This window comes from Diospyros lotus, chromosome 11, assembly GCF_014633365.1.
Source record: "Diospyros lotus cultivar Yz01 chromosome 11, ASM1463336v1, whole genome shotgun sequence".
Lineage (NCBI taxonomy): Eukaryota > Viridiplantae > Streptophyta > Magnoliopsida > Ericales > Ebenaceae > Diospyros > Diospyros lotus.
The window spans coordinates 28,163,068-28,177,917 of record NC_068348.1 but is presented as its reverse complement, the minus strand read 5'-3'; the positions used below and the strand labels follow the sequence as shown (position 1 = coordinate 28,177,917).

At 37.2% G+C, this 14,850-nt stretch overlaps 3 protein-coding genes across 4 annotated transcripts in view; 1 reads left to right on the top strand and 2 right to left on the bottom strand.

Moving 5' to 3' along the window:
- Nucleotides 1-2,282: 2,282 nt before the first annotated feature.
- The window catches only part of LOC127812982 (disease resistance protein RPV1-like), a 68,188-nt gene continuing 55,620 nt past the window's right edge, over nucleotides 2,283-14,850 (bottom strand). The window contains exons 5-6 of the mRNA XM_052353620.1: nucleotides 3,237-4,139; nucleotides 2,283-3,068 (exon numbers count right to left, since the gene is read on the bottom strand). Of these exons, the coding sequence (XP_052209580.1) occupies nucleotides 2,373-3,068; nucleotides 3,237-4,139 (1,599 nt within the window). The 3' untranslated portion in view covers nucleotides 2,283-2,372. The remainder of the gene's footprint in view (nucleotides 3,069-3,236; nucleotides 4,140-14,850) is intronic.
- On the bottom strand, nucleotides 4,321-7,076 carry LOC127812985 (disease resistance protein RUN1-like). Of its 2 annotated transcripts, XM_052353630.1 has the most exons (3): nucleotides 6,322-7,076; nucleotides 4,743-5,844; nucleotides 4,321-4,582 (listed from the first exon to the last, which is right to left on the bottom strand). In XM_052353630.1, exons 1-3 carry the CDS (start codon nucleotides 6,849-6,851, stop codon nucleotides 4,469-4,471), a joined length of 1,746 nt encoding a protein of 581 aa, XP_052209590.1. In that variant the 5' UTR covers nucleotides 6,852-7,076; the 3' UTR covers nucleotides 4,321-4,468. The 2 variants fall into 2 exon arrangements, with proteins under 2 accessions (XP_052209590.1, XP_052209591.1); XM_052353631.1 differs by having other exon boundaries at nucleotides 4,557-5,844.
- On the top strand, nucleotides 7,888-9,599 carry LOC127812988 (peroxidase 12-like). The gene is made up of 2 exons (XM_052353633.1): nucleotides 7,888-8,519; nucleotides 8,688-9,599. The coding sequence occupies exons 1-2, from the start codon at nucleotides 8,250-8,252 to the stop codon at nucleotides 8,760-8,762; spliced, it is 345 nt and encodes a 114-aa protein (XP_052209593.1). The 5' UTR covers nucleotides 7,888-8,249; the 3' UTR covers nucleotides 8,763-9,599.

Sequence of the window (14,850 nt, the reverse complement as noted above, 5' to 3'; positions counted from 1 at the left end):
TCAATAAAAACATAAATAGTATTAGATTAATAAGAGATTAATTAGAGTTATTATAATAAAAATAATAACAACAACATTTGAGTTTACTAAAGAATACCTGTTAGTAGTAACATTGCCAAAATGTAATACTTTATTTGTCCACGCTGCAATAAATTTTTCTTTGTAATCATTCAGCCATGTATTTCTCACATAATCAAGTGCTCCTTCATATGCATGATACTCAACCATTAAGTCAAAAAGTAGACTTTGATACTCAATCTCAGTAGAGGCAAAAACAAGAAGATTCCATTGTAACATGAACTTCTCCCATGTCTCCTTTCTATCAAAGAATTTCTTACACTTAGCAAGTATATTTTTAGATATATGCCATCTACATAATAAGGTTGTGGTACTTGGAAAGACTTTATATATTGCATTCATCAATGCTAATTCTCTATCAGTCACAATTACTCCAGGACATGCATTAGATCCCATCACATTCTTTAATCTCTCCATAGCCCATGTATAATTATCCTTGTATTCATGGTTCATAAATACAAATGCAACAGGAAAAGTTAACTCAGTGGATGTCACACCAACAATCTCAAGAAGTGGATATCTATATCTGTTAGTTTTGTATGTACAATCCATTATCAAGACATGTGGAAATATTTTTAATAAATCTATAGACATCGGATGCGCCCAAAATAAGTCTGCAATACAATTTGATCCATCAGTTCTGTGCCACTCCACATAATTACATTATCTTAATTTCTTCATCAACTGTTGCATCTGTGATCTACCACCTTTCTCAATAAGTTTATATCTTTGACGCGCATTATATATAGTTTTGATAGTAGTAACATTATTCTCATCATCTGCCTTGAGACTCATCAAAATATTTCTAGGTTTTACCAGATTCTCAGACATAGTTTTCAAAATTCCTTTCTCTTTTTCTGTAAGTCTCCCTGCATATGAATGACCCTCCAATTGAACTGCTAAGTGCACTCCACATATAACTTTCAACTCCCACTGCTCAAATTTCATACCAAGTAATTCAAACGGACAATCACACTTTTTTGAACATGTGGATTTCCTTTTTAATTCTCCTATTATTTCTTCTTTCTTCTTGGATGGTCTATACTTTCCACTACGTTCACAAGAAAGACGAACTCTAGGTCTTTTTCCAGGACCCCCAGATTCTGAACTCTTAATCACAATCACAATTCCATTTTGTTTTCCAATTTTCTTAGCCCATCCAATGAGTGCTTCTCTAGTATCAAATAGCTAATATAACAAAAAAAAAATAAAAATTTAGATATACTTTTTTCAATAATTCAAATAAAATTATTAAAAATCTATCATACCTCATTCGTAGTAAATTGTTGAATAAGATCAAATTGTTGGATTCTACAATTCGACTCCTATAAAAAAAATTAATAAAATAAAATATAGATTAGAATTTGAAAATAAAATATTCCCTAAACCTAAAATTCGGCCTCCCCGAAGGCCAGCATTCGGGGAGGCCATAATTCCCCGAATGCCAGCATTCGGGGAATGCAGCCTTCCCCGAAGGCTGAAATTCGGAGAAGGCCAGCCCTCCCAAATTCCAGCTTTCGGAGAGGCAAGTAACCTTCTCATTCCTTACATTATCTCTATATTTATTTATAAATAACTCATATTACATTTTTATAAACACAAACACATATTTTAAAACAAATATTTACAGATTACTTACCTGTGTCTGTGCGTCATATTCTTTTTCTAAATAGCTATCATGTTCTTCCTCAAACTCGTTCCAGTTCTCCGTCAATAGTTTAATGTAGTAATCCATAATCGATCATAAAATGTATGAATCGCTGATGAGAGAAAATAGATTTGTGTGAGCTGAAAATAGATTTGTATGAGCTGAAAGTGAGTCTTTACGTCTCTAAGAGAAAGAGATACAGAGTCTCTAAGTCTCTAAGAGAAAGAGATACAGATTTTAGGAGAAAAGATTTGATTGGGATATGAGCCACTGTGAAGAAAGAAAATTTTTTCGGCGAAAGACGTATGTCAGGTGGTGGTGGTTGAGTATTGAAGATAAGGGTAAAATTGAATTTTTATTTAATGGTATTTTAGGTATATTAAAAAAGTGATTGCAATGAGTAAAACGTTGGCTGCGAATAGAATTTCCATTTCCAAAATCAGTCACAATCAATAAAGACAAGGGCAAGCGCTACAATTAACAAAACAAAACTCTAAACAAACATATAACTGCAATACGGTTATCAACAACACCCAAGCAATAGAGTTACCAATGACATTTTGATTGCTTGGGCTCTATATGTGAGCTACTTGGAATTGAAGCCAGAGTAAAAACAAATTCAAGGTGAATAATATCTTCGCTCTATTTATTTTCCGTGAACTAATTTCTTACACAAAGAATCTAGAGATACAGTAGGACTAAACAACCTCGCATGGTGGCATACCAAATAACCTTCAGGACAACCTAAGCAAATCTTAGGATGAAGGCCAAGACAGATGACTCTAGTGCTCGCAGGATTTGCAGGCACAGGATAATTCTTGCACGCCAAGCAATTACCATTACAACAACCAGGAACAACCTTTCCATAGGGATGGATTTGTTGGGCAACTTTTAAACTGGCACATTGGGTGCTCTTCTTTTCCTGTGCCTCCTCGTACACGAGATGGACGCCAACCTCCTTCACATGGAAATCTTGACTTGTAATAACCGAAATATTTAGCTCATCACCACCTTCTAACAGATCCTCAAACTTCCAATAACTTAACCACAATAAGTCCTCATCAGCTCCTGGAATGCCAAAGAACTGTGGGCAATAGCTCCATTTCAAATGCCTGGTTGCATTACTGATAATTATGTGTGCAAACAGGTAGTTCAAAGGAAAAAGTGGAGCACCAGGATTGGAAAGGACATAAACAGAACATACAGACAAGCCTTGAATTCTGAAATTAACATCAGAAGGTACGGTAAAAGACATTGAGGATCCTACATTCTTAAGAATAAACTTCATAGGAACATTGCTTCCCCGCAGATAAGTGCAAAATGTATAACGTTCGTGCAAACCCTATACCATAAAAAGTATAATTTAAATGTTAAAGGTGGAAACACAAGCAAACATATAAATAATATATATATATATATATATATAGAGAGAGAGAGAGAGAGAGAGAGAGAGAGAGAAGCATAGGAGGGGGGATAGAGGGAGGGAAGAAGAGTGAGAGAAAGGGAGAACCTGGGCTGGAAGCATCCTCATCTTTTTTGAACCCACGTGTGAAACAAGACGTACATGTGGTTTATCCATAGCTTCACAGTCACGTAAGCCCAAATTATTTATTAGCTCTCCATCAACACTTTCTAAGGGCTCTAACTTGAATTTGCCCACAATCTCAACTAGATTCCTACAAGTGCTATAACCTAAGCTTTGAATGGAGTCCAGTGATTCAAAACTTATTTTTTCCAACAATTCACATCTAACGGTACATAGATTTTTTATATGCCGCAACCCGTTAAGTGACTGAAGCCTTGGGCATGATTCTAACCACAGAACCTCGAGACCAGGAAGATCATTGACGCAATTAGGGAGGCTACAAATTGGATTCTTGCTCAAATTTAGTATCAACAATGAAGATAAGTTGCCAAATTCCCTTGGGAAAGTGTCATCAAATAAATTGCAATTTTCAAGACTTAAATGTACCAAAAACTGGGGAAAAGAAACCCATGAAATTTTTGGACCTCGTCTTATATTCAACGACCAAGTCCATACAGAGAAATTCCATGCTTTGACCTCCAGAGTAGAGTATTGATTTATGGTTGTTCCATCCGCAAGAAGCACTGTCAGAGAATCCATATTCCCCAGCTCTGTTGGAAGATCTTCAAGATTTATGCAACCGGAAATATCAAGTGTTGCCAGAGATTTTAGCCTACAAATGGTTTTCGGAAGCTTCTTCAACTTCTGACAATTCCTTAAGTTTAAGAAAACAAGTCTTTGTAGGAGTCCGATTGATTCATTAACCTTAACCAACCTTGTACAATTTTCAAGTACAAGTCTCTCGAGATTGGGTAGCATTGAGAAATCAGGAGTCGCAAAAAGGTTACGGGAATGACTTAGATCAAGGATCTTCAATACTACAGAGCACTGCAAAACAGCGAAACACGACCGATGTTAATAAGTTGATTAAAAATCTTATGAAGTCACAACTTTATAGCAGAAAAGAAAGGATAAGAAATGAATTAAGAAACAAACCTTGGTTCCATTGAAAACATTTTTCAAGGAACTATAAGGCATCTGAAGAGCGACCAGCTTGTCAAAAGGGAAATCATTAGGTGTTGATTGTAAAGGACAGTGAGACCAATACAACCATCGTAATCCTTTCGGGAAATTTTTACAGTTTCCACGGAGTTGTACATCACTAATTTGTAGAAGTTGTAGGTTGGACATGCCTACAAATGCATCAACTTCCAAAACTACTTCATTCGAATTTTTGTTAGCACTACCTTTAAGAAGACCAGGGAAGATTTCAAAGTGACAGCTCTTGTGCTTTTTGGAACTGCTTTCTTTAAGGTGCCCAAAGTTGTTCCCTACAGATTTATCTTCTTTCAAGAAATGCATATCAAGAACGAGGCCTGTGATTTTTTTGGTGCCCCGGCAAATAAATAATGGGAGGGGGCAGTAACACTGATAAATACACTATCTTTTCATAAATAAGTACAAAAATACATGAGAATAGTTAGTTCTTACAGTTTTTTCTCTCAAAACACGAAATGAATCCTTGTGATTCCAAAGCCTGCTGCGTTCTCCCAACACCTTGGGCGATTCTTGCCGAACAATTTCCCTTCCCATTTCTTGAATCAGTTGATGCATCACTAGCTTGTTATGCATATCAATTGTCAAAAGAGTCCTGTCAATGAGATTTTCAATTCCAACCAATGTGTAGTAATCACATCCATCCAAGATTGTGACTGTGGAGTCTTTGTCCTTTCCAACAAAGAAGCAAACAATATCAAGAAATAAATCTTTGTCGTGATCATCTTGTAAAGAGTCGTAACTTAGTTTGAGTTTTTTAAGGATTTCATTGTCAGGAATTTCTTCCAATTTTTGCAGGTGACTTTTCCATATATCTTTACTTTTTCCAGATAGAGAAGAACCCAAAGTTTTAATAGCTAACGGAAGCCCTCTGCAGTACTTTATTGCCATTTGTGACTCTACCAAATAATCATCACTAGGATGGTTTTTTCCAAAGGCATGCCAACTGAAAAGCTCTAAAGATTCATTTTGATCCAACAACTCGACTGTCTGTACTTTGCAACATTCATGAGTTTTTAGTAAATGCTGATGTCTAGTGGTTATGATCATTTTACTACCCGGAGAAAGCCAATCTAGCATCCCAAGGACTGCATGCAATTGTTCCTGTTTATCCACATCATCAAGAATTATAAGAACTCTTTTAGAACCTACAACTTCTTTAATCTTAACAATTCCTTCATCAACGTTGTTTATTTTTTCCTTACTTCCCTTTACAATATCCGAAAGAAGTTGCATTTGTAATTGTATTAGGCCATTTTGTTGTTCAGAAACTTCTCTTATATCTGCCAAGAAACTCCTACCTTCGAAATTTAGGAAGTTTAAGTTGTATACAAATTTGGCAATGGTTGTCTTTCCAATCCCACCCATCCCACAAATGGCGACAATTCCAACATCACTTCCTTCATCTTGTAACCACAAATGAATGTGTTCGGCACGAGAATGAAGTCCAATGGGATATGGGCAAACATTCAAGACTGTTCGCCTTAGTTTGTCTTCAACAATCTTGACAATTTTCTGGATAAACTTTGACTCGTGCCTATGTTGAAATTCAAGGCAAAAAAAAAATACTTCAGATATACTATTGAGATCTTAGAAAATCAAATCATGAGAGAACTCTCTTTAATGAGAAGGGAACTCTCTTTATTTGCACATGATGTTTCTCTCGTTTCCTGTCTCCCCTTCCAAAGGTTCTCTGCTTGAATTTACAATTTTTTGCTAGTTAGCGGACTTTACTTCCTAGAAAATATGTGCACTTGCAAAGCCATTGCAGCAAAATAATGTCATGCAATTGTCAGACAAATTTGATATATAATGCTTCCCACTTACACTAACTAGCCGCTATTATGTGAGGTCACCAATTTTGTAAGAAATGCATTTGCTGAAAGTAGATTGTGAAAAAATTGATACTATTTTTAACTCAATACTGCTATTTATTAATCGTTTTACTATTTATATAATCCACGGCTACCATTAATATTAAGATAAAAGAGAGAGGCGGGAGGAAAAAGCTTACCCATCGGCCTGATTTTGTAGAACCATGCCTGCTAAATTAGCAGCTTCCTCGAGTGCTTCCTTCCACCCCTTCAGTTTCTCCTTCATGTCATTTGATTCACCCTCGAATCGCTCTTCATGCCTCGCAAATGCCTCCGCATAATCCCCTCTTTGTTTCCTAACCTCGGATGGATCCACGTCATAAAACACGGGCAGAACCTCGTGGCCGGAATCCTTCCTCCTCCGTTTTCCGAGGATCATCACCAGCTCATCGAGGCACCAGCTGGAAGAAGCATAGTTCCTGGAGAAGACGACAATTGAAAGCTTAGACTCTTCAATTGCCCTGTGCAGCTCCAGCTTGATGTTTTCTCCTCTCTCCATCCCGTCATCGTCTCTGAAGGTGCGAAATCCAGCGTTGGTGAGAGCCGTGTAGAGGTGGTCGACGAATGTCCGGCGCGTGTCCGCGCCTCTGAAGTTCAAGAAGACGTGATAGGCGCTGCTCCGAGGAGCGGAAGAGGAGGCGCTCTCTTGGACTCCTCGTGTTGTAGTCATTGCACAGGCGCTGAAAATAGGATATGGCCGGGGCAGAGAATTAGCAGAACCGATCTTAAACTTGAGAAATTAAACAGTTGAGATCATGGAGTGTTCATTTGAAGGTGCGTGAAAGGATGAGAGGAGAAGGAGAAGGAGAAACTGGGAAGAAAGAAAGCGTAGTGTTGATCATTTGTAGCTCGTTGATCTCCCAACTCCCAAGTCAACTCAAAAAACCAATTCTAAAAGCAGAACAAACAAAAGCATTATTGGAGGGAAGATGAAGCAAATTTTATATCCATTCCACTCACTGTTTCATTTAATAATCTATTCTATTTCTATGCTTTGCTAATAGAAGCCATCTTTAATTAATAATATCCTTAATTAGCTATGCCACTTTACCTCACAAAATTAAGTATCATATAATTATCGTAACATCATCCACAACCCAACGGATCATCTAAGTCACAGCCAAATGTGAACCCAACCCTTTAGGGAGAGTTCAATTTATAGAATTTAGCCATCTTCTTGATTTTGTAGAACCATTCCTGCTAAATTAGCAGCTTCCTCAAGAGCTTCTCTCCCTTGAATCCCCTATCCCTTTGTATCAGGCTCTTGAATTGTTCTTTGTAACTGGCGTTTCATGTTTTCTTTTCTTTCTATCCCATTCTCATCATCCTTAGCCTAATCTCTAAAGCTGCAAATTTTGGTATTAGCCAAAGCCAAAGGTATACAGAGAAGACGATCAACCAACGTACGGCCAATGTCCTCGCTAAAACTAACTCATCAAGAACACAGACAGGAGGATACCCACACCAAGAAGCGGAAGAGGAAGCTTCTTGGATGACGACTACTGTACGACAAGATATGAAAATATGATATATATCTATATAATAAAACAGAACTGTTTTTGAAAATGTCTCAAAAGTGAGACATTTCAGTGGCTCAGATCATTTCTAATATATTTGATGGCTCAGATTATAAATTTTCCCGCCCACAGCAGCCATCTGAGTGTCCCTCTCCCTCTGTCTTTCTCTCTCTCCCTCCCACCCACCAATCCATCCCCGTCTCCAGTCCCCCCCTTTCTCTCTATGTATATATATAAGCAATGGAGCCTGAAACAGCGAGCGGGGTGGGCTCGCGGTGGCGGACGATGCAGCGGCTGGGTGCGGCGGTTGAGGCGCGTCCGATGGTAGTGTAGCTCTTAACATTAACATTATTTGGTTTTACAACTTCACAGTAGTGTAGCTCTTTCATGTCATTTGTAATCAATTATCTGTATAAATTTATGGCTGAGGCGATGAGCTCACCTATAGGCTGTAGGTTGGCTGCCTACCTACTAAAACTCCATAGTTTTACAACTTCATAGTAGTGTGCAGTGTGGGCTTCTGCTACAACTACTAAAACTCACCACCAGCCATGGCCTGGAAAATGAATGCTGCTTCATTCAGCTCTCTCGCGGTCTTCTTCACCTCCATGCTTTTTCTCCTGCTTGTGTGCTCTCGCTTGCACTTTTCAGAAGCTCAGTCCTCGGCTCAAATCGTGAGCGGCCTTTCCTGGACCTTCTATGAGTCCAGCTGTCCTAAGCTCGAAGACATCATCCAGAAACGCCTCAATAAGGTCTTCAATGATGACATCGGCCAAGCTGCCGGCATCCTCCGCCTCCACTTCCATGATTGCTTTGTTCTGGTCTGTACATCCACATTTTCTTAGCTAGCTTCATGCGTCTTTGCCTACTGCTTTCAGATTTCACTTCGCTTTGCAGATCTGATTTCGGATCATTGATTTCGGCATGGATCATCAGGACAATAATTGTGAAGCTTAATTTTGCTTTGCCTTTTCCTCTGTGTGATGTAGGGATGCGATGGTTCAGTATTGCTTGATGGATCAGCCAGTGGGCCAAGACTGAGCAGGACACTCCTCCGAACCTGAGCCTAAGAGCAGAGGCGTTCAAGATCATCAACGATCTTCGAGAGCGCGTCCACAAGAAGTGCGGCCAAGTCGTCTCCTGCGCCGACATCACTGCCTTCGCTGCTCGCGACGCCGTTTACCTGGTAAATTTCTTCCAAACATGACGGGGTTAACTTGGAGATGAAAAAAATGAAGTTCTTAGTTCTTACGCTATCTTCAATATTAATTAATTGAAGTAAATTCAAGTTAGGATCAAATCATACATTAATTCATTCATAAATCAAGAAAAAATAAAATAAAAAATGAAATATTCCACTTAATTTGTAATTTAGCCAAAGAAAAAAAAAACAAATTCTTCCTTTAACATAATTTTTGTATATGTGTCTGTTCTATAAATATCAAGTGCGGTGTGTGTGTTGTGTGTATATATTATGTATATGTGTGTTGTATTATGTGACGGTCAAAATGGGTGTGTCTAAAGGCGCACATAGAGAGAGAGTGTGTGTGTGTGGCGGTGGGTCGGCGGCCGACCTTGACAATGGCAGTGGGTGCGTGTTTATATTATGTGTGTGTATTTATATTATGCATATATGTGTGTTCTGTGTGTATATATTATGTATATGTGTGTGTTCTGTGTCACGGTCAAAATGGGTGTGTGAGAGAGAGAGTGTGTGGCAGTGGGTGTGTGTTTATATGATGTGTGTGTGTGTTTATATTATGTGTATATGTGCGTTTCGTGTGTGTATATATCTATATAACCTTGGCAATGGCAGTGGGTGTGTGTTTATATTATGTATATGTGTGTGTTTTGTGTGTGTATATTATGTGTGTATATTTATGTATTTCATGTATTTTGTAGTCCCAAGATGGATTGTGTATTTTGTATATTTGTTTTGTATGTGTAGATTCTGTATATTAGATTAATTAAATTTTATGTAAGTTCATAAATTATGGGGGAAATTTTGTGTGTAATTTTGCTACACAATCTCCAATTAGAGTTAATATTTTACGTAATATTAACCAAACTTTGACTGTAAAGAAAATGAGTATGACAGTGCATTCGCATTAGTAAGATACATTCTATGCTTGAGTTAGTGAACTATGCTTTGATTAGACCAATGATACATTATCTAAATGGTGCATTTGGGAGAGAGATAGAATGAAAATAGATTGGAAAGTATTTTTTTTATAAGAAAAATAGTGATATAATGAAATAAAAATTACATATATTTTTACTTCTAATACCACTGAAGGCCGGGAATTATCTTAATTTTGAAAAAAATATAAACAAATTTATCAAAAACATGTACACAACCAAAAAATACACAATTATCAAACCATTAAGAAGTGTTTGAACAGGTTGTCAAACCCTTCCTGAGTAAAAGACAAAGTAAAGATGGGGAAATTGATAAGATCACCAAGTGTTGCACAATCTCCTCCATCTCATCTTCTGTCCAAACAGACTTAATATTTTACAGTGGTGGTAATTTTTTTTATATTTACTTTTAATATAAAAAAATACCTTCATTAATTTTTTAATAAAAATAATAATTTTTATAGGATAGTGTGTTGAATTTCTTAAAAAATGACTATTAATTTTAAAAACAAATTAAATTTAGATGCTGATGCTCTTAAAGATAATATTAGATGGAATCAAATTGAAAATTGGAATAACCACATCAATGGTAAATCAGAAGTCCACTTAACCTAACATCAATGTTGAATCAAATTGAAAAAATATTCCATCTAATGGTAATTTTACATTATCAAATTAGAAAACTTTAACTCATTTTTTATAAAGTTTTAACTCACTCTTTTTGGTGTATGATAATATGATATTTTTTTTTCTTATGTAGTTATAATTTGATGTCAGTAGCACTAATTGATGTACATTTTAATTTTAATTTTTTTTATTGTAAAGTAAGTAAGGTGTTATGCATTATTTGATAACCATGTTCAGTATTTAATTATTTCACGTTCGATTTTTTTTAATTGTACCGTGCCTTCAGGCACGGGTTATCCCTAGTATATATATATTAAACATAAATATAATAATTAATAAAAAAATATTATAACTTAGCATTCAGATATGACAAGATTAGGAAAATTCTATTCACAACCACATTTTTACTCTTTACAGTCATATTTTAATGTACTTAAAATATAATATTTTAAAAACTAATTTTTACCCTCATAGCCCCCTCAACCAGTCATACGTAGCCACCCACCTATTCATATTCATAACAAAAACAATGCAACAAAAACCACACACTAAATCCGATACGAAAATGAAAAAAGAGATGAAAATATAATAGTAGAACACATATATACACAAACACATATATATATTGAAAATCATGTATGCACCCAATACACAAACATACACACATATATATATGCACACATACATATATATATATATATATATAGAGGAAGCGACGACCATGGGACAACCATGGCCATCAGAGGTGCGCTCTGAACCCCAGCATTCGGGGTGCACCTTCGGCGGCCATGGCTGCTCCCATGGCCGCCGCTTACTCTGTATATATATATGTGTGTGTGTGTTTGCGCGCGCGTATATATATATATATGTGTGTGTGTATATCTGTGTGTGTATGTTTGTGTATTAACTATAAAATTATCAATTACTTATAAATCATATGCAGTGACCTCTTCACTCAATAAGATCTCATTAACATATCTAATTAAAAGTTTGAGAATAACTTCTCATTCAATAAGATCTCATTAACATATTTAATTAAAAGTTTGAAAATAACTTATTAAATAAATATTAGACCATCAAAAGAGAAAGAAGAAGTAGGAAAATTAAAATGCAAATATACAAATTCAAAAAAATGTCATTATCCATTTGAATTACTTGCCACTGCAAAGTGATAAATTTGTCTCTCTAACAATTATAAGCATGACATGTAATATAGATTTAATAAATTTTTATCAATAAATATAAATATTAACTATAAAATTATCAATTATTTATATACTTACATCTTATCTCACGAACATATCTAATTAAAAGTTCGAGAATAACTTATTAAATAAATATTAGACTCAATTACTTTTAATCTTAATAATAATAATACTTTTAATCTTATTATTATTATTATTATTATCATAATATATATATATTCTATACATATTGCACCTGCACGTGCAACATTGTATAATATTATAATATATAATATTATATATATTATAAATTGAGAGCCTCCGAAGTTTTGAGACTCCTAGCGCCTCCGAACTCCAAAGTTCGGAGGTAATATATATTATGTATAATATTATAATGTGTAATATATATATATTATGTATATATTATGATACATGTGCAATATATATAATATATGTGTAATATTAAAATGTGTAATATATTATATTATATTATATATAAAGTGAAAATTGAGAGCCTCCGAACTCTAGAGTTCGGAGGCAGCCAGCGCTTCTGAACCTTGGAGTTCGGAAGCATAGGCTGCCTCTGAACTCCACGGTTGGCCTGTGCTTTCGAACTCCACGGTTCAAAGGCTCCCAATTCCTCTGAACTTTAGGGTTCGGAGGCAGCCAACACTTCCAAACCCTAGAGTTCGAAGGCAACCAGCACTTCTGAACCCTGGAGTTCGAAAGCACAGGTCGCCTCTGAACTCCACGGTTGGCTTGTGCTTCCGAACTCCACGGTTCGGAGGCTCCCAACGCCTCCAAACTTTAGGGTTCGGAGGCAGCCAACGCTTTCGAACCCTGGAGTTTGAAAGCACAAGCCGTCTCTGAACTCCACAGTTCGGAGGCTCCCACCGCCTCCGAACTCCATGGTTCGAAGGCGCTAGGGGTGGCGGTGGCCGATCCGAACTCCAGTGTTTTGAGGTTGCCACCTCCTCTGAACCTAGCAGCCACCGCCATCTTCTCGTCGACGTAGTAGAATGCTAGTAAGATGAAGAAGGCTGGTAAGGTGAAGAAGTTTCATCTCTTCTACCACATACCATACCTACAAAATAACACAAAAATATTAAAGAAAATTATTAACACTATAATTACAATAAAAAAAATATTATCACTATAATTACGATAAAAAAATTATTAACACGAAGCACTCTAACCCATCACGCCTTCGAACCTTGGAGTTCGGAGGCATAGCCCACTTTCGAACCCTGGAGTTCGGAGGCGTAGGTCGCCTCCGAACTGGGTTTGGAGGCGATGCTGCATTTGGGTTCGGTAGCGGTGATCGATTCAAACCCAGGGTTCGGAGGCCGCCGCCGCCGCCACCGCCACCACCGCCTTTTGAACTGCCTTGCTGGGAGATGCACTCTTCGTCTCTAACCTTTAAGTTTAAACCAACCACAAAATGTACAAATTACCTGTAATTTTTTGGTGAGATGAGGCAGACCAGTCATAGAGCAGAGACGCGATGACTGTAGAGAAGGCGATGGTTAGTGGGGGTTGCAGAGAAACAAAGGTTATAGAGAAAGGGACGGCGACGAGTGGTTGTAGAAAAGGTGACGTGCGCGCAATGTATGAGATATATGAGGGTAATTTTGGAATGTAAGTAGCTACAAAAAGTAATTATGGCTGCGAATAGAAAAGCTGGGTTGGGTTGGGTTGGGTTGGGTCGCAGGCAGAGCAAATTTACACCCATGCCCCAGCTTCTCTTAATTTATAATCACGGACAAATTGACCCTCCACCAAAATAATAAATATAATAATTAATAGATAAATATTATAATTTAGCGTCCAGTTACGATAAGATTATGGAGAGTGCCGGCAGATGACAGCAAAATTACACCCATGCCCCAGCTTCCTTTAATTTATAGTCACGGACAAATTGACCCTCCACCAAAACAAACAATACATTCTATCCAAAACTGTCCAATTTTCTCTTTCCACTAAGAAATAAAAACACAAACAATAAATTGTTCTGGTGCACTTCGAAATCTAAGAGAATATTCTTATAATTTGGGTTAGGATTCCTTAATTTCGAACTTAAAAATCGCACGTGCGAAACAATTGTTGCGGTTGATATATATATATATATGCATTGTATTATGTATGCGAAGTCACCAAGTCAAGTCAATTAAGATAATTAATTGAATAAAGATTAGTTAATATATCCATCCGCGGAATATAATGCTCTTCCCCCCTCAGTTTTCAAACAAAATGATACCCTTGAGACAGAGATAGAGACAGAGAGATTAAAACAAGGGAAATTTTATTGGCAACTCAAAAAATTATTCTTCATAGCTCGGGTCCCATCAAATTTTTTACAAATTTTAAAATACCTATTTTACCCCACAGCCAACCTCTTCTCCGATCACCTCTCATCGTCGGCCATCGTTTTGTATCTATTTTTCTCTCCCGCATTATATATACACATACATATAAATATATATACACGCGGCCATTCAACCAGCATACACATATATACATATATATATATACACAGAACATGGCCGCGACCATGCAACCAGCAACCGCACGCACGCATGCGCGCACACACACACACACATAAACCAACAAGCACACACACACACACACATATATATATATATATATACACAGCATGACCACGGCCATGAAACCCAGCACACACACACACATATATATATATACACACACACTCACACACACCTATATATATACAGACACACACAAAAGCATGGCTGCGGCCATGAAAACCTTCGCAACCCCCGTATCGCGAGGTGCGGAGATTGCTGAAATCCCTACACCTCGCGGTGCGGGACCTTCTAAAATTCTCGCTCGCGGTGCGGGAGTTGCTGAAACTCCAGCATCGTGAGATGCGGAGATTGCTAAAATCCCCACACCGCGAGGTGCAGAGGTTTTCATGGCCGCGGCCATGCTTTTGTGTGTGTGAGTATGTGTATATATGTATAGGTGTGTGTGAGTGTGTGTGTATATATATATATGTTTGTGTATTGTTGTTTTTTGTTCCTTAATAAGACCCAAGGCAATGACGATTTTTTTGGGTGGGTCTTCATAGGCTTCGGCCCGGGATTGAAGGACCCAAGACCGTTACCGTCCTCTTTAGGCAGCCCATTTTAGAAGTCGGGCCACAAGCCTACTCCCCATTTTAGAGGAGAAATGGGCCTCA

Excerpts from the sequence above, each read along its gene's own strand:
- LOC127812985 (XM_052353630.1), bottom strand. The coding sequence starts at position 6,851 with ATGACTACAACACGAGGAGTCCAAGAGAGCGCCTCCTCTTCCGCTCCT. Across the intron at positions 5,845-6,321 it reads CTACAAAATCAGGCCGATGG|GCACGAGTCAAAGTTTATCC; the intron begins GTAAGCTTTTTC and ends ATTTCAACATAG. Across the intron at positions 4,583-4,742 it reads GTGTTTTGAGAGAAAAAACT|GGAACAACTTTGGGCACCTT; the intron begins GTAAGAACTAAC and ends ATAAATCTGTAG.
- LOC127812988 (XM_052353633.1), top strand. The coding sequence starts at position 8,250 with ATGGCCTGGAAAATGAATGCTGCTTCATTCAGCTCTCTCGCGGTCTTC. Across the intron at positions 8,520-8,687 it reads TCCATGATTGCTTTGTTCTG|GGATGCGATGGTTCAGTATT; the intron begins GTCTGTACATCC and ends TGTGTGATGTAG.